The following is a 24,231-nucleotide window of genomic DNA, read 5'->3' as shown; positions in this document are numbered from 1 at the left end:
CAGGCGGTGGCGCTGGCGACTGAAGTGACATGCAGTCGGATTAAGGTTCGCATAGCACTATATGCTATGCACAGTTCAGTTGTATGTTATGTTATGCTGTACGATGGCAGGACTACATCTCTTCTGTTACGAGTAACTACGACAGTAACTGCTGACTCCAACAGACTGTCGTACGAGGTCAGTATGCACCCCCTGGGAGCCAAGTAAGTGACCTTCGGTGACCTCGCCTTCTTCTGCTTCGCCCGTCATCGTACCTCTTCGTCTGCGAGAGCCCTGCATTACGCCGTACAACGGTACGTATTAAGCCTCCGCCACACATAAAGCGCATTCCGCTTCGCTAACGCTACGCTATCAGCGCGCTGAATGCGCGTGCATTCCGCTCGCGTCCCGCGCGCGTTGCGCTCGCTATCAGCGCTCGTTCGTTCCCGCTAGCGCCCACTGGGCGCAACGCCAGCGTTAGTGCGGTGCACCGCCATTATTGCGCTCCGCCTACGCTCTTAAAGCGCGCATGTGTGGCGGTGTTAAATTCACCCCTTGACCTGCTACCACGACGTGTTCAGCAACCACCAGCGATGCGACACGGACGTCTCCACCTCTCAGTCTACTCTGTCGACCTTCATTGCACGAAGTAGAAATCCGTCGCATCGGGTTTTGGATTAGGTAATGGATTACCCTAAGAGTCAATGACTGACTTAAAGAAATCGACTGATACCTCCGTTCAGTGTAGTTGCAATCGACAGCGCTCGTACGTTTCATCCTCTAGGCTAGTTTTACCGAGCGATCGGTATCCTCAAATGCCCTCACTAAAAAGAGTTCAGAGTTCAGGAGTCTCGCTTGCAACCGCGCTCGCTTGACGCGAAATAGTCTGATCGAAAATACCAGTATTGTAACAAATAGCCCTTGGGCGCGTGAGTGATGACCTTTTTCTGTGTTTGATATGGACGTAAGACGTTGGACTTTAAATAGTCATATCAAAGCTAATATTGATTTAGATAATTTTTACGAAGGGTTGACAAAAGCAGTATCAATTACGTTACCCTGCTACAGTACAGATAGTTACACTACTTTTACAGTTAATTTCCACACTTTGTGTCTGAAATTGGGTTTATAACCTGATAAAATAACGTGTCTGTTAATAATAATAGTGTATCTAAGGTTTTTGTATCTTGTTCAAGTCAGCCTCGCCTACATCTTTTTTTGGTTTTGATCTGCGATGTATAATAATGTCATTTCTCTAACTATTCGCTGACTAAAGCTAAACGTCATCACGAAAATCTCTTTATGCGTTTCTGGCACCGAGATATTCGCGGATCGAAGGCTATTTCGACTGATACATCTGTCAAATCGGTTCAACTGATTCACTTATTCTTCTATGCTATGCCAATAGGGCTACCAAAGGGTTGCGCGCCAGCTGACTCGCCACCAGGAGATAATAAACAGGTCTCTATAAAGACCTCGGATATACAAACGGCACAAATAATATAAAAATTTTACCTTCCAATAAAATTTGTATTATTTTGCCTGGTATATCCGAGGTCTGAGTGATGCCTTCCTGGTAGGCTTAATATACCGTCGGCACTTCTCCTCAACAATGAGGGTGGCTGGTGGCGAGTCGGGGCGCGGGGGGGCCTTGTGTTGCAGGTGGGGAAAAACGGGACTACCAACATCGCGGCGGTGAGACGCCGGAGCGACTTACAACGAACGATGGCGCCATCTATCGGTCCGATGCGACGTCTGCGACGTACTCTCTCTATAAAGACCTCGGATATACCAGGCAAAATAATACAAATTTTATTGGAAGGTAAAATTTTTATATTTTCTCTCTTTTTTGTTATCTAAGTTTCGTGACGCATTGGTTTTACTGTAATGTCATGTAAACATGTTTTTACTAATAAATAAATAAATAATACGTACCACACAAGCGCCATAATGTATGTGCGCCAACACAGCAAGCACAGTAACGCCGTAGAATGCAGTTAGCTCGTGTTGTGGAGTAATGAGACCCGCTGCGGCGCACACCAGTGGGATCACTCCGTTACCATAGCAACCAGTTACTAGTGACATACGTACCACACAAGCGCCATAATGTATGTGCGCCAACACAGCAAGCACAGTAACGCCGTAGAATGCAGTTAGCTCGTGTTGTGGAGTAATGAGACCCACTGCGGCGCACAACACCAGTGGGTATAGAAGCCAGTTGACCGCGTCGCAACGCTGGTTCGACATCTGACTGACTATTAGACGACACTGGAACACACAAAAGGTTTTTTTAAGAATAGTAACTACTTAAAATAGTACCAGTACTACATTTACACGTCGATATTTTTAAAATGAGCCTAAAGTAATAACTAAGAATTTTTTCGTTGATGTTTTGGCCTCCTTGTGGCTGCAGCCTCAAAAAATCATAGTTCTATGTCGGTCGGAAAACCTCAACAGTTTTTTTATGAAATGTATGTATTGCAATAGGCGAGACGACTAAAAAAAACTAATTAGTCCGTCAGTTAATTATCAAAGAATTTTAGACACGTATTTTTTCTTTTTTCTCGTAAACGAAAAGTGACGACGGAACAGTGCGTTGAAGTTTCGCGTGACGTCACGCCTAGGCGTCACTTCTAAGTGAAAATTGTACCTAGGTTCAATTTTCACTTAGAAGTGACGTCACAAGCCCCTACTCAGGAACTTTGATGCTCTATATCTTTGTATTTTTTCATTAAGGCTGCTTCAAAAAAAACGTCAAAAGAATGTAAAATTGATAGTTTTAGTCGGTGAAATACTACACTTTCCGTTATCCAATAGATTTATTCAATTCAAGTTCCAGTTAGAGCATCTTATTATCTTGATTTTTATAAGACTGGATTTTTGTAAACTAACTCACTAAATTAATTATGAATTTTTCTCTAATGCACGTTTAGAAAAACGCACGTATAGAGCTGAATCAGTCGATCTTATTTGTAAAATTTGGACAATTTTGAATATTAAAACGGGTAAATTTATAATTCGTATATCCTGTACCACAATCATTTCAGACTAGATTTTTATTTTAAGTTTTTGAAAAAGAGTAAACTAGCCTAAGGCGAATTCAATTTTTTTCAGAAATTACCTAAAATTAAGTGACAATTTCTTTGAAAATCTACATCACATCGAAGTAAGTTTTGTACTAAATTAATCTGCAACGTTTACTTAAATTGCTGTTATGCCTTAGTGATTATAAATTGCTATTATTGATTTTTGCCAATTTTTTGAAAACGAGCCTTCACCGGTACAATTATTACCACTTTTGGACATTTTCTCATATTTTGTTAGACCAAGTAGAAAAAGTCCTATAATGTGATATATATTTATAAACTGCTCGAAAAGCCCTTTAATTTGATACCACACACGGTATGATCGAGCGCTCTGTTGCGATTTCACTATTTTTTAACACGAAAGCCCTCTTAATTAGAAAAAGCGAAAAATATGTGTTCAGTATTTTTGGACGATTTAACTGACGGACTAAACAGAATGCCATTTTTTTAATGTAGTCGTCATCCCTATTTAAGATTTAACTTGACCAATGGTTGAAGCTACGAGGTGAGCCGATATCATTGTTTGGAGGTGTACTTACAGCAAGATTGCTGAACAGTGTTCCGATGAGTAGGAACAGCATCCTAGGGTCATACTCCGGTAATCGTTGAGAGTAGTGGACCCAAATACTGCATACTAGGAATACTGAGAGTAGCGACCAGAGAGGTCTTAGGGCTTCGGTGAAGGAGCGCATCTTGCCAGTGCGGAGTTTGTATGATCTGGAATTTAAAAAAAATGAAGAAATAAGAAATGGTTGTACACAGTCAATAAAGAACGCCAAGGTGTGCTAAAAAATATGATTTGGCCACCGCAATCCCCAGACCTTAACCCGATCGGACTTTTATGGGATGAACTCGACCGTAGAGTCCGAAGACAATGTCCGACATCTGCAACAGCTCTATGGGAGATACTGCAATACGAGTGGAAATCCATTAGCCAAGAAACGCTACACAAACTTATAGCAAGAATGCCAAGAATCTGCTCGGAAGTGAAAAAGCGTCGAGGAGGATTTTTCGATGAGAAAAACGTTTATCTTTTATTTCTTATTATGATCCCTTTTTAAAAATATGTGCAAGGGATACATAATTGAAGATAAAAATATGTGTAGTAGTTTATAAAATTAAGGCATAATACTTTCAATGTCCAGTGCTAGAATAACTTTGTATGCGAGTAAAACATAGGAAAAAATCCAACACTTTACACACAGATATTTGTTCCTGAGTCATGGATGTTTTCTATGCATATAAGTATTTATATATTATATATATCGTTGTCTGAGTACCCACAACACAAGCCTTCTTGAGCTTACCGTGGGCCTCACTCAATCTGTGTAACAATGTCTTATAATATTTATTTATTTATTTACACATTACATTTCGACAAAAAAAAAAAACCTCCATCCCGCTCTGAAAACGAACCACAAACTGAAAATAGCTTAATGCTTCAAACTATTTTGCCTCAGGGCCTTATTGTTCCTTAGAATTTTTTACGCTGGTCATTATCATTTTTTTTCGTTTTTTCCTGAGAAGGGGTGCTCTCGTAGGTCTACTGTAGGCGTGTCCGCGGGCTGCAGTTTGGAGGCCCTCGCCCTAATGGCCCGGTCTACTAGAAGCTATAGATATAGATACTCACTGGTGTGTTGTAGAGCGCCACGGGCAGGTTAGTGACGACTCCAGTAGCGCTATTAGGCCGGATACCGGATATCCGTTGCATCTACAAATACTCACTGGTAGGTATTGTAGAGCGCCACGGGCAGGTTGGTGAACTCGAACCCGTCAGGTGGCGCTTGCACCCGTCCACAGGAAGAACATAGTCGACTGAACGAGGTGAGTGTTTTACCGTACTATGAGCAAGTAATCAAAATATACAACGGATATTGGTTAGACCGGATACCGAATATTCAGCTATCGCACCGAACGTCCGGTTTAAGATTTGGTCAAAATTACCTAAGTAAAAGCACTATTCGGTATCCGGCCAAATCCTATGCTGCTATCCGGTATCCGGCCTGGTACTACGATACTAATCGATATTCGGCCGGACCATCCGGACACTACACTACTATCCGGTGTTTGGCCGGATACCGGATAGTGGCCGGATAGCCGTTGCTACAAGTGATGGTGTGTGTTGTAGAGCGCCACGGGCAGGTTGGTGAAGACTCCGGTAGCGCTACTATTCGGTATCCGTCCAGACCGGATATCTGTCGCATCAAGTAACACTCACTGGTAGGTATTGTAGAGCGCCACAGGCAGGTTAGTGAACACGCCGGTGGCGTACACCAGGCACTCGAACCCGTCCGCGAGCGTGTAGCCGCCCGCCAGGTGGCGCTTGTACCAGCCCGTGCCCGCGTGCCCCGTCCACAGGAAGAACATCGTCGACGCCTGAAGGAGGAAATATTCATCATTAGCTGGGCTTCTAACGAAGGCCATGCCAGGATAAGCTAAGTGAATCTGCCCCCGGCGAGTTTTGGCTTGAATTTTTTTTTATTGATTCGTCTTTGTATTAGTATCGAGTATGCCAGATTTCAGCTCCCAAAACTTTATAGTTTAGTAATTAAAAAAAAAAACGAAATTTGAACTTTCTTCGATATTTTTTTTCTGGGCAGCCGATTTTGACGTGCGTCACGTATATTGTACATATAGGTAGGATAATCATATGATATTCATTTTGTGTTATATTGCCATTGTGTTATATTGTTCAAAGCTGGACTCGATTTTTTTTTGTGATAACCGTGTAGTTTTGTGGGGCCGGGAAAAAGGAGTAAATTTTATTTAAATTTAATCCTAAAATAAAATACAACCTGACAAAAAAGATTACAAATTAATAAGTGTTAATATCGTAAACGTATTGTCTCGTTTTCTTACACAATATTGATTTGAAAGGGATGACACTACAAAGTTGCCTTTTTTTTAACCCCCGACGCAAAAACGATGGGGTGTTATAAGTTGACGTCTCTGTCTCTCTGTGTGTGTGTGTGTCTCCCGAACGGATGAACCGATTCAGATTTAGTTTTTTTGTCTGAAAGCCGAGTTAGTCGGGAGTGTTCTTAGCCATGTTTCATGAAAATCGGTCCACTACGTCGAGGGTTTTTTCAAAATCTTAATTTTGTGGTTAGGCTATTTACTCTTTTTACCAGATTATGTACTTAAGTCACACCTCGGACACAGGCGATCAAATATATGAAGGAGGCGCGTTCCTAGCACACATTCTAAGCTCGTGTAGGTGAACGCTTACCATGCTTGTATGAGTGACATATGACAGGTCGACTGTTCGCGTTTATGACAGGTGGTTTTTGTGAGGTAACCGAGAGGTGGCCATACTGTACGATAGTACTCTTTATTATACTGTGCTTAAGTACTCACCCACATACTGAAGTCATACCCCCAGGGTAGGAAAAGCACGCCCGTGTTGTACTTCTCCCAATGGCTCAGGTAGAAGTTGAGGAGGATGTTCCACATTATGTAGTACATTCTGGAACAAGTGGTTCTATGTTATCGAGAATGAGTAGGACACATGACATATTGTCATACGTTATAACAATTTTGTTGGTATGGTGAAATAAAAAGGACCAAAAAACCAAATGTTTTTTTTTCAGAATTATGAAGAAAAAAAACATGAGAAAAAAACCGAGCACCATTGTTTTTTTCTAAATATGTTTTTTTTTTTAGATGACCAAATAATACGACAATAATGGTTTTTCGTGATTTGTAACGTTTCAATAACAATAACGTACATTTTTAACCGACTTCAAAAAAGGAGGAGGTTCTCAATTCGACTGAATGTTTCTTTTTTTTTTTTTTTAACAAATTAATTATTTTTGGAGTCGGGACCAGCCTGCGTATGGTTGGGTAGGGCAAACAGAAAATAGCAAGGCGACGAACAGGTCTGGTACCGACTACAAAAATAATTGATTTGTTTATAATTTGGATGTTTAGATTATTGCAATCCGATAAGAAATCTGAATTCGAAGGTTTATTATTTTTGGCTTTTTAGTTTCTCCGTGTTTTGTAACACGCTTTTTTTTGAAGGCGGTTTTATTTTTTGTAATTCGATTAACATTGATTATAAAAACGTTTACTGGGGAATCCCCGATGCGTGGAGCGTGGATAGGCGGTGGTGTCGCCAACAGTAAATAGCGATAACTACTAACTACAGATTTCGTAAATGTTACTTTTATAAAACCAGAAATTAAAGTTATTAAATGAAATTCGTTTATTAGTTAACATAAAGTCCAAAAAACCGTATAAAAGTATTAACTGCTTTGCAAATTTTGAGATTTCGTACTTTAGAAAAAAAACATACTCCAGAAAAAAACTGTTTTTTTCATGTTTTTTTTAAGCCAGAAAAAAAACCCGTTTTTTTGAAACCCTACGCGGACGACATCAACTTCATACAAATTAGTCGTGCGGATTGCTCCGTGCGGTCGGTCCACGTGACACTAAAACCAGGGGCTTACTTCACTACTTTGAAAAAATCTCGTATCTCACGCTGCTCCTCAAAGTTAAAACGCAGTAAGTCTATATGCATTCCATACATACTTACTACAATTTTCTTTTCATTGACAGACGAAGATACAAGTTTTTTTTAAAGTAGTGACGATATTTACCTGATAGGCTTGACAGAGTAATCCATACAACCAAAGATGGAGTAAAGACAGGCCGGGATGAAGAAGAGGGAATAGGAGTCCAGACCGTGATCGAATAGTTCACCCAAAGGTCCTGAGGTCTGTGTGTCAGGCGGGCCAGACAATACAAAAAACCTAGCCAAGCCTAGGTTGGCCATACAAATAGATCACGTGACCCCCCCCCCCCTGGGGCCCCGGGCCTTTACCACGTGACCCCCCCCTGGGCACGAAGCTGGATCCGCGCTTGCAACAAGCCCATAAAAACGGTAATTATCATGTGAGTGTATTTAGTAAAACTGTCGATTGCTATAAAGCTGCTTTGTCAGTTTATTCATATAAAGATATGTACATACAAGCAAATCTCGTTTTTATGGCAAGCGACAAAGTAAGACTTTTTAATAAACAAACTCACATAATGTGAGTGTGTACGGGAAAACGTCCCACTTTGTCGATTGCTATAAAGCCGCTTTGTTAGTTTATTCATATAAAGATACAAGTAAATCTCACCTTAAAGGTAACCGACAAAGTGGGACATTTTACTAAACACACTCACAATATTTAGTTTCTTTATCGGTTTAGCGACCCGCCCCGGCTTCCGGCTCCGAATCACTCTATCTATTTAAAAAATTACCAGCTCTTATGGATTGACCTGTAGTGATTTTGACTTATAAGTTTTTATAGGAATAACTGGCTTAATATTTACCTGATAGGCTTGACAGAGTAGTCCATACACCCAAAGATGGAGTAAAGACAGGCCGGGATGAAGAATACTGAATAGGAGTCCAGGCCGTGGTCGAATAGTTCTCCCAGAGGGCCCGACGTCTGCGTGCGGCGGGCTTGCTTGCCATCGATGCCATCTGGAATTCAATTAAGATATTAATGTCTAAATTTTATAACCACAGGACATTCTGTGTTTATTATATTATAGCACAGTATAAGAAAGAGTACTATCGTACAGTATGGCCACTCCCGCTCCCCGCTGAAAGTGCCGCCCACCCCCTCTCGGTTACCTCAGTTTACCTCCTGTCAAAAACGCGAACAGTCGGCCTGTCATATTTCACTCATATACAAATAATGTTAAAGTAGGTTTCTTTTTTGCTAAATATTTCCTAGCAGAAATTTTCACCAGCCGCCACTGTGAACTACTAACCTAATGTATAAGCCAGGAACAGAAACACAGCTAGGAAGTACCACAGAGTCTGCGGGATGCTAGTTCAATTCCACTAAAAGTAGTCTCGTTTTTAACCCCCGACGCAAAAACGACGGGGTTTATAAGTTTTACGTGTGTGTCTGTCTGTCTGTCTGTGTGTGTGTCTGTCTGTGGCATCGTAGCTCCCGAACGGATGAACCGATTTGGATATTTTTTTTTTCTAAAAGCTGAGTAAGTCGGGAGTGTTCTTAGCCATGTTTCATGAAAATCGGTCTATTATGTCGCGGTCGGGGGTTTTTTCAAAATTTTTATTTTGTGGTTAGGTTATAAATAGATTGTCCAACTCTTGCCTGAGCCGCTTTCTTAGCTATAGTAATCTTCTTTCAACCCAACCAGATTGTCTGACTGGTAAACTAAAAAAAAACTCACCTAAAGTATAAGCCAGGAACAGGAACACAGCTAGGAAGTACCACAGTGTCTGCGGTATGATCTCAGGGCGCTGGCAGGGGCGGCTCGATTTTATCGCCGCGCTACAAGTACAGTTCGCGGCCCATTCAGTGGTGACGACCTTCGCGCGACGCAATAGCGCTTCGTTTGTTAATGTAGGTAAGAATTTAGAATAGCGGCATTTTGTGAACATCAAAGGAGTGAGCCTTCTGTACTAGTTTGTATTATTATATATTCTGTGGCGCTGGCTCAGTACCACAGTTCCACTATTGTTTTCTATTATCTAGTTTGATCTCAGACGAAGGATACTATAGACTTGACGCAAGGGTACACCCGTAAGGGACAGATATAGAATAATGGAGCGAATTTAAGAATCACTTTAAAAATGGCTGACAGTTTACCATACACAACCTACGTAATTTGGGCGGATAATAAGCTTGACAAGTCACGTCCTTATTGTTTGCCACAAACTCGTTTGTGGCAGCGGCGGAAAAGTGAAACTATGACAAAGACAAAAAATAACATTTTGCTCTCTGTCACTCTTATTATAATTTGTATGTGACCATCTCGTTCGTAGTGGTATTATTATTTGGCTGTCTAGTCTATAGTATCCTTTGTTTAAGAGTTTGATTGTGTGCTACCTCATCGTATAAGCTACTTTTAGCCAGTACTCACCTAAAGTATAAGCCAGGAACAGGAACACAGCTAGGAAGTACCACAGCGTCTGCGGTATGACCTCAGGGCGCTGGCTCAGTTCCACTATGGTTTCGTTCCGTGCGCTGGCGGCCGTGTACGAGTAGTCGTAGTACGAGAGTAGAACGAAGTCCAGGACGGTCAGGAGGAACCCGAGGAATGTTAGCAGGTTCGGGGCCACCCAGCGGGGTACCAACTGGAAAAAAAAGTATGTATGTCTAAACCGTATATAAAATGTTCGTGTTTGAATTTATCATTTAGGAAATTATGTTGAATTAAGTAACATAAATAGAAAACTAACAAAACTCATTTCGTCACTACTTTTAAAAAAACCGGCCAAGAGCGTGTCGGGCCACGCTCAGGGTTCCGTAGTTTTTCGTATTTTTCTCAAAAACTACTGAACCTATCAAGTTCAAAACAATTTTCCTAGAAAGTCTTTATAAAGTTCTACTTTTGTGATTTTTGTCATATTTTTTAAACATATGGTTCAAAAGTTAGAGGGGTGAGGGGGGGGGCGCACTTTTTTTTCCTTTAGGAGCGATTATTTCCGAAAATATAAATATTATCAAAAATCGATCTTAGTAAACCCTTATTCATTTTTAAATACCTATCCAACAATATATCACACGTTGGGGTTGGAATGAAAAAAAATATCAGCCCCCACTTTACATGTAGGGGGGGTACCCTAATAAAACATTTTTTTCCATTTTTTATTTTTGCACTTTGTTGGCGTGATTGATATACATATTGGTACCAAATTTCAACTTTCTAGTGCTTACGGTTACTGAGATTATCCGCGGACGGACGGACGGACAGACAGACATGGCGAAACTATAAGGGTTCCTAGTTGACTACGGAACCCTAAAAACTTGTATCTTCGTATGTCAATGAAAAGAAAATTGTAGTAAAAGTATGTATGGAATGCATATAGACTTACTGCGTTTTAACTTTGAGGAGCAGCGTGCACTCTAAAAAATGAAGGCCAACTAAGAGCAGTTTTCTCTTAGTTGACGTTAAGTTAATCACTACAATTACGATCTTATACAATTCAAATAAAGCTGATTACTAAAACAATAAAGGAATGTATGATTGAACTAATAACTTAGGTGTTTTGTTATTCCTAACCAATGAACACCTTGAATCAATTATTAACTTGTTAGGCAAAACTATGTAACATAGGTTGATTCAATCCTGAACTAGTTCATTAAAACAGATAAGTATGTTAATAGTTCTGAACATTTTTATAGTAAATTTGATTATTTTATCTTTGTTGATTCAAATAAGATTAGGTATTTGAAACAACTAAACATAGGTAGATTCAATCCTGATCGAATTCATTAAAACAGATAAGTATGTTAATGGTTTTAAACATTTTCATAGTTGATTTGATTATTTTGTCTGTTGGTTCAAATAAGATTAGGTATTTGAAACAACTAAACGTGTAGGTACATTCAATCCTGAACTAATTCATTAAAACAAATAAGTATGTTAATGGTTTTAAGCATTTTCATGCTTAATTTGATTATTTTGTCTTTGTTGATTCAAATAAGACTTGGTATTTGACATAAACTAAATCTAGATTGCTTCAATCCTCAACTAATTCTTTAAGACAGATAAGTATGTCAATAGTTCTAGACATATAAAATTTTGAAACAACGAAGATTCATTTCTCAATCCCATTATGATCAAATTGTTGTATCAATTACGAAATGAATTGAGTTCTACTAAGAATGAATTGTTAAATCTATTATCATAATAAACAAATTAAATAATTGGTAATCTGATCAATCAAGTGAATAGTAGGGGTAAGCGTTTGTACATCCGCCTTCCGCCCGCGCCCCTCCCGCAGCGCGTGCGAGTGTTGCCAACTCGGAATAAAATATACCAGATCTGGGATATTTTCACGGCTCTTTCATCGAAAATTTTTATTTAGCATTGGGCACATATTTTTACATATTTGGTCTAAGGCATCAACTTGAAAGCAACCATATTTGTCATCGCCATAATGGTATTCAATTTTATTATGAATTTTCGTGTGTGGCGGACGTCGATGTAATATAACAATTTTCAAAATAAATGGAAGGGTGAGTTATTTACGGATTGCCATGCTGATCCTATTAAGCTAACCATGCTTTTCATATTTGATAGCCCACTATGAAAGTGTTGTCAGAATCGTTAAAGTTATTTAATAATCGCAATAACGCTTGCACACTGTTATCAAAAACGCTGCAGCGTTAGCATAGCCGGACTCGATATGGGTTCAGTTTTGTATTCTTCATGAGTATCCAAGTCAGGAACGGATCCACCCCTTCCCAGAAAAAATGCTATAATTGGCTCAGCTCAGACGCAGTGCCGGATAAAGCAGCGCAGAGCCTGTAGCAAGTTCTATCTAGAAGCCCTAAAGGGTGAAGCCACACTAGAGCAATTTCGGTTACGCTATATATATACGCGTGATCACGTGACTCGGCGTGGCGCGTGAGGCTTCATCTTAAAGTGCAAGGATTTTAAGCATATAATTATATAGGTACATGTTAAGGCAGAAAATTCAAGCATTCCAAGGCTTAGATTGCTTTAGTATATTTATTTAATTTGTCCTAATTTGCGAGGAAATGAGGAGAAATAATCAATAAATTATGACTTATAATATACATACATACATACATACAATCACGCCTGTATCCCATGAAGGGGTAGCACATGAATCTACTCGTTTCAGTGCCACTCTTGGCAAATAAGGGATTGAAAGAAAACGAAACTGTGACATTGCAGTGACAGGTTGCCAGCCTCTCGCCTACGCCACAATTTAACCCATAGGTATCCCACAGTCGCCTTCTACGACACCCACGGGAAGAAAGGGGTTGTGAAATTCTTAACCCGTCACCACACGGGCAACATATAATATATTACTTACAATATATTGACACTGGGGCTAATATATATTTTTATTGACTTATAATATAGTTTTCAGTACAGATGTTGCGTTTTTTACGCACTAGTGTGAAAAGTGATTCATTTCTTGTCAGGTCGAAACTTCGGAGGACCATCTGTACTGAAAAACGTCGTACCATACACGTGCGAAAAGGAAATTCGTAACTCGTGTTGATTTAGAACACTCCCTTCTGTTGTGTTTTAATTTATTGCCACTCGTTTCGAACTTCCACCTTTTCGCACTTGTATCGTAATGTACTATTACATAATTATGGTATGTATTGTAAAACGTTGTACGATACATGTACGAATAGAATAAGTATTATAGGTAATTCACTACTCCTGTCGATTTAAAAAACTCTCTTCGTTCGTGTTTTAATCACAACTCGTTTCAAATTTCCCATTTTTCGCACTTGTATCGTAATTTACTATTGATTACTTTACTATTGATTACTATCTATTAGTTAAAATAAAAATTCCATCAAATTTATTGCTAAAAAACAATAGACTCGTAACCAAATAACAAAGGTGAATTTTACTGCACATTAGGTATCATTTGACGGCATTTCAATTTTAGATAGGTACTGAATTATTTTTAATCATTTATGAATTATTTTTAATCATTTATTTTAAGTACCTTTATGCCTTTAATTCGAGGTAGACTCATTTAAAAAAAAATGTTAACGTATTTTAGACATCTTCTATACATTAGCCTAGCGTTTTTCAAAATCGGAGTTGGTAACACTGACGCCGAAGTGATTTGTCAACGCGTCTTGTGTTAATTTTTTTGCGGTTATCTATCACATCACAGATCTAACAACTTACAAGTTCAATGGAGTAAGTGATCGAATCTTTAAAAACATGGGAGTTGGAGAACTTAATACGAAAATTCACCAGTAAGTACAATGTATTTTTTTCATTATTTAGTCAAGTTGCTAATGACACGAGGCCAATAGCTTGCTGGGCTGCGGCCCCGGCCGATAATGGATGCAATCTCGTAATAATACACATTTAAATTTCTTGTCTATAAAATACACATTTAAGTTGGCTCAATTTTCGTTGAACGTCCGGCATGTGCTTTCGCGGCGCGAGCCGATTTAGACTTGGTATGGTAACTATAGTTCCGTCAAAATGAGAGAGACCGGAATTATTTTTGCCAGGGAGAGAATTGCGAGGGGATCTTTAGCCCGAGTCAAAATCGGGCGCAATCGCCCGTTTGAGTGAGTTTTGATAGTGATTCTGTTGTGTATTTTCTTATAGTTGGATAGTTTCTAACAAAGCGTTGCATATTTTCCAGCCCCGGAATCGGACGCTAATAAAACCATGTTCCGATGGTAATAGGCGACGCCCAGCGTGCCCGGGTGTTGAAATAAGTGCAAAACTGCTCTCCGCTCGCCTTTTGTCCACCAACGGTAAATTGTACATTCTTTAAAAACCTTGTCAAATTGTCACTTAGGTTATGTGTAATTCCAAATTAGCAGTAGGTCGTTTCACAGAACGCGTTGACGTTCGGAATTCGAATTCCGGGGCAATTCCCCTGTCCTACGGGCGATCCAAGTCTCACGGACGCCGTCTTTGGAATTTTACTTTTTAAATCTTGTCTGCTAGCATAATGGCCCCCCAATTATAGATATTGTAGCAATATTGAAAAATATTAACTTTGAGTTAAAAAAAGATGTAATACGGTTCCTCTAGGGCCAAATATTTTTCCACGCTGTTCATAATTTTGTAGTATGGTATGTGATATTAATTGTATCATTCATTTCCAGACCCTGATGGATTTTTCTGAGTTTAACATAAGCACAGACCTAATAGTTATAGAAACTTCAGAAAAGGAAAACTTGTCCTCGGAAAAGGAAAATGTGCCATCTGCAATTGCTGAGAAGAAAGCAGAGCCCAGTTATAATTCCAGGGTAAGCAGTTTCTAACAGACTTCTTTACCTAGAAGGAGGAGGTTCTGTATTTTATTGTAAAAAACATTATAAGAATTTCAATTCAATAAATGAATACTGCATAGGCAGACCAACATACCAGAGAGAGATTTTATTCCAACCATTTTTGAAGTAACATACTCATCTTATCACAATAATATTTTTAATATAACTGCATTGTTAGGCAAGATACCGGGCTGGCCTAGCGAGTAGTGACTAAGTGACCGTCCCTACTAAGCCGCAGTTCTGGGTTCAAATCCCGGTAAGGACATTTATTTGTGTGATGAGCACAGGTATGTTCCTGAAAATCCTGAGTCATGGATGTTTTTTATTTATATAATTATTTGTTTATTAATTATATCGTTGTCTGAGTACCCACATCACAAGCCTTCTTGAGCTTACTGTGGGACCCAGTCAATCTGTGTAAGAATGTCCTATTACATTAATTAATTTATTTATTATTATGATACATTATACTGTGAGTGTATAGGTTATGACTGTAATTAATTGTATTATAATTATATTAATTAAAGAGGCAAATGAAAAGTAAAGTTTCTAAATATTTTTCAGATTGTGGAAAAGTCATTGGACTCTGCATCACTATTTTGAAAATATTCTGCTCTCAAAAAACCACAAGGATATTCTTTGGTAAATATAATAACATTAACTAGCTAAGTCACTTTTTACTATGTAACTTTAAAATAATTATTATATGTATAACTGAATACTGCATTCGTTTCTTTTTACTTTTTGTTTTTAATTGTTTGTTTTATCATTCCAGCGGCTTAACGACTTCAAAAGCACATGAAATTTACTAGGACAATTTGTTTATAAATTTTCCATCAATGAAAATAAATCTTCAGGAACAGCTGAAATACAAAAAGTCGAACTTACTGCACTTACCAATTGTAAGTATATGATAAAATTGATAAAGCAGATGTTGTCTATGTTAAAATAGTTAGTTTCACCACACCGACTGGCAAAGGCTCTCTTTAGTCTTCAAAAACAGATAGCAAAACTGCATTTTGTCCACAAGAGTGCAAAGAAATTTCATACAAATTTTAACTGGATGTCTCAAGCTTGATAGATTTGATTTAGTTAGATGTTTTACAGTTAATATTTTGTTTGTGTCGGTGTAGTGTAAAATTTTGTATTTCACTCGGTGGCAAAGTATGTTTAACCTTCGTGCCCTTCGTGGCTCGTTTCAGTTGCCCCACTGTTCACTTACCCGCATTGATCTTTCCTTATATTATATCGTTTGTAATAATATTTTACTAACTAGTCCCATTTTTATAGCGCCCTATGAGGAAACAACGAATATAGCCGGATTTCTCACCATTCCATTTTTGCTGAACACTGCGGCAGTCCGCCAAAAGAAGAAGCGAGGTTCCGGTGCAAGTCAAAATTGGAAGCCCAGTAAAATGGAAGTAAGGGAAGGTTTCATAAAGCATATCCGCTCTAGTGTAGAAATTAGCCAGACCATCGAACTTCGCATAGCCACACTTCAAAAAATAGGATTGTCATGCCAGCCATACATAATTGTTGTGGGTGAGTCTCTTGAAAAAATCGAATCATTTCTAGTTGTTGTCAGCAGATCGATAATCTATGAAAGACAGTCCATTATGAACGCAGTAGATACGTGCTACAAAATATATAATACAATGAAAATATAATACATTGTACTTACTGGTGAACTCTGGTATTAAGACGATACAGGAGTGATCTATTCTCCATACAAACGCTCTCGACTATTTCCTCCCTGGTTTTTCAAGATACAGCAATGATTTTTTTCAAGACAGATTATAATAATTTTTATCTGTGTCGGACCGTTTTGATTTTTTGAGATTCTTATTTTTAAAGACGCTAGAGCCCATCGAAAATTTTCAAAAACGGTGTTATTGATTATGGCGTAAAAAAGGTGTGGTATTCAAAATTGGTAACAATTAGCCACAAAAACTGAACGGTCCGACACTGATTATTTCATTGTTATTCAGATTCTCAAATTTAGTTACGATTGACTTAATTTTGAAGGGGGAAACAGTCGAGAGCGGAACCTCGATTTTAAAGATTTTTTTCGCAATATTTTTTAACTGAGTTCTTAATGGACATTTTTTTTCGATAAATCTAGTTAATAACACTTGTATATTAAATTTGAATTCCCAAATTGAAAGGGGGGCTCCTTTCCATTTTAGCATTTTCGCTCCTGTAGCGTCTTAAGTTCTCCAACTCCCATGTTTTTAAAATTTCGATTTCTTCCTCCATTGAACTTGTAAGTTGTTAGGTTAGCTGTGATGTGATAACCGCCGCAAGAAAAAACTATTTATTCTAAGTAGGTAGTAGTAGTAGGTGCCAAGTATATTATGAATAAATGTCATTTTTTTATAACTTTTGTTTTATTTATGGCGTTATTCATAAACGCATCACCAGCCTGAATTAGATATGAATCGTTTTATGTTATCTGTCAAGTTAACGTATGTATTTGTAAATAGGTATAAAACATAATTTGTCTAATTCAGTCCCGTGGTGTTTTATGACAATTATCAATAAGGGGTTGTTGTCTTAGTAAATGAGACAAAGTAAGTCATAGTACAATTGAACATGAATGATAGTACTGAACAAGCTTCTCAGTTGAAATGTATAACAAAACAAAGATTCAAATTGAACAATATCATAGTTCACTCTCACAAAGTGTGTATATCGATGTAATCATGTCCTTAATTGAACTTATTTGGTTTTAATGGTTACTACAGTAATGCCTCATGTTAATATTGACCTACATCTTGGTTGAATCGATTAAACAATTCATGTTCAAATAGAAAAATATCTTAGTTCAGTCTCACAAGGTGCGTAAGTAGATGTAATCATGTTCTTAGTTGAACTTATTCGGATTAAATAGTTAATACAGTAATGCTTCATGTTAATATTGACAGATGTCTTAGTTGAATTGATTAAACAATTAATATTCAAATTGACCAATATCTTAGTTCAGACTCACAAGGTTCGTAAGTAGATGTAATCATGTTCTTAGTTGAATTTATTTAGGTCAAATAATTAATACAATCATTCTCCATGTTAATATTGAGCAACGTCATAGTTGAACTAACTGGTTTGCGTTAGTTGATACAGTTACGTATCATGATAATAATTATCAAGTGCTTAGTTGAACTTACTAAGGTAATTTAGTTCGCCTAATTATTTTTCATGTAATTATTGAACAAGATCTTAATTGTCTCAGTTACGTCGCAAAAGTAAGAGCAATCAAAATTACCTTATTCCATTTGTCTAAGATCTTATCAGGCTCGTATGGAATCAAGATGCTTGACTACGACGATCAAAATATTGATAGGAGCAAACAAATTTTTTTTAGAGTGTGAGATACGAGATTTTTTCAAAGTAGTGACGATTTCCTAACTCATTCCAATTAATATGTTATTAAATTTAATAATTCCGATAAGCCAGCTCATGGCCTTATAAATGATAAGAATTTTGGCTAAAATTCTAATCATTATCATTTTGTATTTTATTTCATAATGGTTCAGCACAGACAAGCCCGCGCAGACAGCGCAGCAAGACTGTGTATACCATTAGTGAATTTTATGAAATATTAATGTGAAAATAATGAAATGCAATTATTAATTTTTAAATTATAGACTAGTCACACTTGTTAGTAGTATAGATATTTTGTACACCATGTATATTTTAAATGTACCTATTACCTTGTGTGATGAATAAATGATTATCTATCTATCTATCTATCTATCAATCGAGAAAATTGAGTACTCATAAACAGGACAGGTGAATCTATATGAATTCTTGTAAATTTCCTTAAGCACAGGTCCTAAATCCTATACATATACACACAAGCCTTGAATTTCTGAGTATCTAGCCAACACAATCGATTGCGTTTCGTAAGCGTATCGTAGCCAGCTCTCCCTATCAATACCAACATTAAGAGACTCTATACATCTCTAACATCTCTTATTAATCATAGTAGCTTTGTACTTTGTATAATTTATTGAAATGAATTTCCATAGAGTTTTGTTCCATTGACTTTTGCTTAATGTATCTTGTTTTTTAATGCATGTTAATTATACAGGTAAATTGTAATGTTTTGAAAAGAAGTGGCCCGCCGAGTTTCTTGCCGGTCCCATAGTGGATACCCCCCTCCAACTGAGGGGGGACTGAAATCTTCTCGAGGCTGAGGCGTAGGGTTAGAGCCGGCGTAGCTTTATTTGACGTTCATAAGCGCATTGTAATATGCCTACTTGGAAAATAAATATTTCATTTCATTTCATATCACTCTTCTGTAGTGGCGTGACAGAGCCAGACTGCGTTTTGAGCGCGTAACGTCAACGATTGATGTCACTTCGACTAGGCAGTGTTCATTCATTATCTATATTTGCGTACGCTAAATACAGATGTATTCTTATTCTTACAAATACGTGACGCGCATCGGACCATATTGATAAGGATATCGCGTGATAACGATCTCCAGCCAGACAGTTAACACTTAGAAAATTAATTTATGACTACATCTTCCGGTGGAAGATAAATATTTAAACTAAAGACCCAAATAATTGATAAAAATATTAATTTTAACTTCTGATTAGCATAAATGTCTGCAATCGATGCCACTAGGCTTAGAATAAATTTTTAAAAGTGGAAAACGTCTGCCTTCCAGAGGCCCAGAGAGGGTCCAGAGGCCGTGAGTTCAAGTCTCACCCAAGGCAGACATTTTCCACTTTTAAAAATATTAATATAATATAAGTAATGTAACGAACCTAAGTATGTAAGAATTTTTGCTGTGCCCTAACAGAGTATCATGTACGTCAACCAATTTTTTTGTTGCGTTATTTATGAATACTACTTTAAATAAGGAAAAATGTACAAAAAAACATAAAATTTTGTATAAAAACAGTAACAAACACAAAAAACTAGTTTTTTAACAATGTTACATTTTTCAAAACCATTTTTGAATTGAAATATTTATTAAAAAAAAGATATATATCGGATATTTATATGCATTGATATATATCGTCGATCCTAGCTGGATATATATCCGATATATAAGTGTAACAACCGACCAACCCTATTTTATCTGTACCACATTATAGTACTGGCCTCCGCGATACAGGCTTGCCTAGTGCTGAGACCAATGAAACCATTGGTTGCATTTCACTTTGGGATAAGTTATATATTAACATACTCGTAGATTGTAGCCCGTACAAATGTAATACTTAGGTTTAGCTTACTTAGGTTTACCTACTTATCTACAATAAATATTTTTAATTTTTTTCATTTTCATATATCGGATATATATCTTGATATATATCCATTGATATATATCCTCGAACCCTGATCAGATTGTAAGAAATCTCTTACTGCTTGTCAATTTGACATGGTTATAGAGTGGTCTAGGATAGGAATATTTTTTGGGTGCCTGTAATCTTGTTATATGTTTGTCTGCAAGCTAGGTATAGAATGAATCAATAACTGTGGTCATAGTTCATTGCATAAATTTTGGATTGCATTTTTATTTTAAGTTGGATTAGAATTGAATAAAGATGTGATGATAGTGTTTAGTAAAACGCCCCACTTTGTCGCTAACCATAAGGACGAGATTTGCTTGTATCTTTATATGAATAAACTGACACAGGGGCTTTATAGCAATCAAGAAAGTGGGAGGTTTTACTAAACTCGCTCACAAAATGACGAAATGAGATTTTTTTTTTTTTAATTTATTTATTAGGCACACAAAACAGCTGACATTTACAACATGATATAAAATAGTATACACATAGGTTTTAAGTTAGAATGCCACCCAAAACATGTATGCGCAGCATGAAATAAACACATGTAAGGAACGAAAACTATAACTATTTACAGCTTATACTAAAGCTACACTGAATTAGGTACACAATAAAACACAATAAATTAATAAATAATAAAATAAAAAAAACATTAGAGAACAAATGAGACACATATAATAAAATAAAATAGAAACCAAACTTAACATAATGGTGTGACGGTCTCCTGTGTGGTGACGGGTTAAGAATTTCACCACCCCCTTTCTTCCCGTGGGTGTCGTAGAAGGCGACTATGGGATATGGGTTAAATTGTGGCGTAGGCGAGAGGCTGGCCACCTGTCACTGCAATGCCACAGTTTGGTTTTTTTCTTTTAACCCCTTATTTGCAAAGAGTGGCCCTGAAACTTAAAATCGCTGTCAATAGAAATTGTCAACAATGTAAACAAACCATTACATAAAATATCAATACTTTAGCACAATTTTATTATTTTAAAGGTTGAGGATCATAATGTGATATGAATTTATTAAATAACACATGGATTTAGCCAGTACCTGATGAGTTAGAATGCAAATTAAATACATTTTGACAACAAGGTTTGTTTACATTGTTCACAAGTTCTATTGACGGCGACTTTAAGTAGTTTCATGTGCTCTGCCTACCCCTTTATGGGATACAGGCGTGATTGTATGTATGTATGTATGTATGTACATAATGGTGATGATGATTTTTGGCTGAGAATTTCCATGACTTGTTTTCGGAATACTACAAGCTTAGAGTTGAAAAGATTGCTATAAGTATGAGTAAAACTCATACTTATAGCATTTTCATGCATGCATTTTCATTCAAATTTTCAAAAATGTAGTACAATTTTCAAGTGATATAACAATGTAGTATGTAGCTGCAAAAGTGCATGGCAAATTTAACAATGAATTCGTTCAAAAATGTCTCCACGCTAATTTGCAACTCATCTACCTTATCAAAAATAAATCATTAAAATTCTCAATGCTGAATGTATCAAGGACAAATATGTAAAATGTATGAGAGCAGAAAATAGGAATTATTATTAAAATTATAGCTATAAGTATAGATAATGCATATTTTGAGTAGAAATTGTTTTTAACCCCCGACGCAAAAACGACGGTGTTATAAGTTTGACGTGTCTGTCTGTCTGTCTGTCTGTCTGTTTGTCTGTGTGTGTGTCTGTCTGTGGCATCGTAGCTCCCGAACGGATGAACCGATTTAGATTTAGTTTTTTTAGTCTGAAACCTGAGTTAGTCGGGAGTGTTCTTAGCCATATTTCATGAAAATCGGTTCACTATGTCGCAGTCGGGGGTTTTTTCAAAATTTTAATTTTGTGGTTAGGTTATTATGGGTCATGCCACACAGACACATGGTATGCATGCATTTTCATTCAAATTTTCAAAAATGTAGTACAATTTGCAAGTGATATAACAATGTATATACTGTAGTACGTAGCTGCAAAAGTGCATGGCGAATTTAACAATGAATTCGTTCAAAAATTTCTCCACGCTAATTTGCAATTCATCTACCTTATCAAAAATAAATCATTAAAATTCTCAATGCTGAATGTATCAAGGACAAATATAATGTAAAATGCATGAGAGCAGAAAATAAGGAATTATTATTAAAATTATAGCTATAAGTAAGTATAGATGATGCATATTTCGAGTAGAGATTGTTTTTGCAAATAGATCTCTTAACTAACGATTATACAATTTTTCTATGGCTCGCAAAACAAATATTGCAAATAACAATATTTAACATAAAATAATTTAATTTACTTGTGAGTAACAAGCTAAGGTTTTCCAATGCTATAATAACTCATATGTAGCATTCTATCATTTTATATTTTTTTTTAAACTGGCAACTGTACTGTCTTCTAGAATACCTCATAGTTAAAATACAGTAGACAATAATGAAAAAAAAAAAAAGCCAAAGTACAGTTAATCCATACTAATATTATAAATGGTAAAGTGTGTGTGTCTGTTTGTTTGTCCGTCTTTCACGGCAAAACGGAGCGACGAATTGACGTGATTTTTTAGGTGGAGATAGTTGAAGGGATGGAGAGTGACATGGGCTACTTTTTGTCTCTTTCTAACTAGCTAGTATTTTATATGTTGATCCTTACCTCAACCACTTTGTTCCAAAACGGGTGCATCACATAGACACTGAGGGGGCTTGTGTCTATCGCCATATACTGGAAATAAATAAAATTTGATGTATAATAATATTATATTACTTTTCTTACTGTTCAGCTAAAAGAAGATACCCAAGCTATATGACCATTTTTAGACCCCTTTCAGTAACCAAACTTAGTATATGATGAGATTACTGATATGCCAACGGAAAGTTTCCAAAATTCTGAAATTTTCACATAGGAAAACTTGGGAAACTTTCCATACTTTGTATGGATGGAAACTTTCCATTTCATAAATTTGAATTCCCTTTATTTTTCGTGAAAGTTTCGTGAATTTTTCAAGAAATTTAAGATTTTTTTGGAAAGTTTCCGGCAACTTGCACATCACTAGGTGAGATGGTATTTTGAGGACTACATATGTAATCAATCAGAAATTGTTTTATAGGAGTAGGTAAAAACTTTATGCCATGTATTTTTCACTTCAATTTCATTAGGTGGTTTATTATTTTATTTAAACTTTATTGCACAAAAAATTTGATTGCTTAAAAGATTTTCCCTATTATTTACCTTCATCTCTTAGTTCTTATAAAACATTGTTAATAAAAGCCTATTTCACTCTGTACAAAAAGGTAATGAATTTCGTTGAGTTATTTGTAAATTGAAATGTATTATATTCAATAAAAAATAATGTTGAAAAACAAAAGAATTTTATTGGATATTAAATAAGAACTATATATTGTGTGTCAATAACAAGATTATTCGGAATAATAATTGTTAAAACACGTTTAGACTAATTAATTACCAGTTTTAATGTACGGCGTCATGCGAAGCGAGTAACTAGTTATTTTAAGGTTATGTAAGTAATCAATATTTGGAAACACATAAATCAGGCAATAGCTGACACTATGGAACAGAAATATCCCGCATAATAAAATGAATTTCTTACCTTATAATTATCGAAACCCTCCAAGTGGTCCTTACTCAAATACTTGTAATTGAACATTTTCACGCCTTTACATCACTTATATATAAACTGAAAATACTAATCTATAAGCGGTGGAGCTTAATTTAATTTATCTAAAGTATTCACGCCATACTTTAGATTTTAATTTGTAAATCAGTAACGCTGAGTTTGATAATAATCGACCGTGCGCATTTCGCACAGTACATACAATACAACTGACGTAACTGACATGAGATGATGACAGTCATGACACCTACAACGTGGTTTAACCAATCATTGATAACGTTTGACAGCTCAACTTCCAGTCGGCCAATAGAATCACAGGAATGAAAGAGCTTTCGCGCTGCGTCAGTTTTACGTAATTGGAAACGGAGTGACTTCCTGTTTAGGTAAGGGTGCGCGCCCACGGGCGACAAAGTTGCTCGTGGACTTTACGTATTTGTATGAAAAGTTGCGTCGCTTCGTGAG

General features: G+C 36.8%; 1 protein-coding gene and 2 long non-coding RNA genes across 3 annotated transcripts in view; 2 read left to right on the top strand and 1 right to left on the bottom strand.

The window, feature by feature from the left end:
- LOC125237894 (ethanolaminephosphotransferase 1-like) overlaps positions 1–23,945 on the bottom strand; it is a 32,145-nt gene extending 8,200 nt beyond the window's left edge. Inside the window, exons 1-8 of the mRNA XM_048145132.1 lie at positions 23,746–23,945; positions 22,791–22,859; positions 9,957–10,170; positions 8,388–8,541; positions 6,423–6,531; positions 5,284–5,441; positions 3,605–3,782; positions 2,071–2,247 (exon numbers count right to left, since the gene is read on the bottom strand). Coding sequence (XP_048001089.1) covers positions 2,071–2,247; positions 3,605–3,782; positions 5,284–5,441; positions 6,423–6,531; positions 8,388–8,541; positions 9,957–10,170; positions 22,791–22,859; positions 23,746–23,802 — 1,116 coding nt within the window. The 5' untranslated portion in view covers positions 23,803–23,945. The remainder of the gene's footprint in view (positions 1–2,070; positions 2,248–3,604; positions 3,783–5,283; positions 5,442–6,422; positions 6,532–8,387; positions 8,542–9,956; positions 10,171–22,790; positions 22,860–23,745) is intronic.
- LOC125237896 lies at positions 13,653–14,278 on the top strand. The gene is made up of 2 exons (XR_007178382.1): positions 13,653–13,798; positions 14,200–14,278. It is a non-coding gene; the product is annotated as an uncharacterized LOC125237896 (long non-coding RNA).
- LOC125237895 lies at positions 14,535–16,511 on the top strand. The gene is made up of 4 exons (XR_007178381.1): positions 14,535–14,815; positions 15,404–15,481; positions 15,615–15,741; positions 16,130–16,511. It is a non-coding gene; the product is annotated as an uncharacterized LOC125237895 (long non-coding RNA).
- Positions 23,946–24,231: the final 286 nt, after the last annotated feature.

The sequence above is a fragment of the Leguminivora glycinivorella genome, chromosome 22, assembly GCF_023078275.1.
Source record: "Leguminivora glycinivorella isolate SPB_JAAS2020 chromosome 22, LegGlyc_1.1, whole genome shotgun sequence".
Classification (NCBI taxonomy): Eukaryota; Metazoa; Arthropoda; class Insecta; order Lepidoptera; family Tortricidae; genus Leguminivora; species Leguminivora glycinivorella.
The sequence above is the reverse complement of the archived record's forward strand: the minus strand, read 5'-3'. Positions and strand labels throughout refer to the sequence as shown.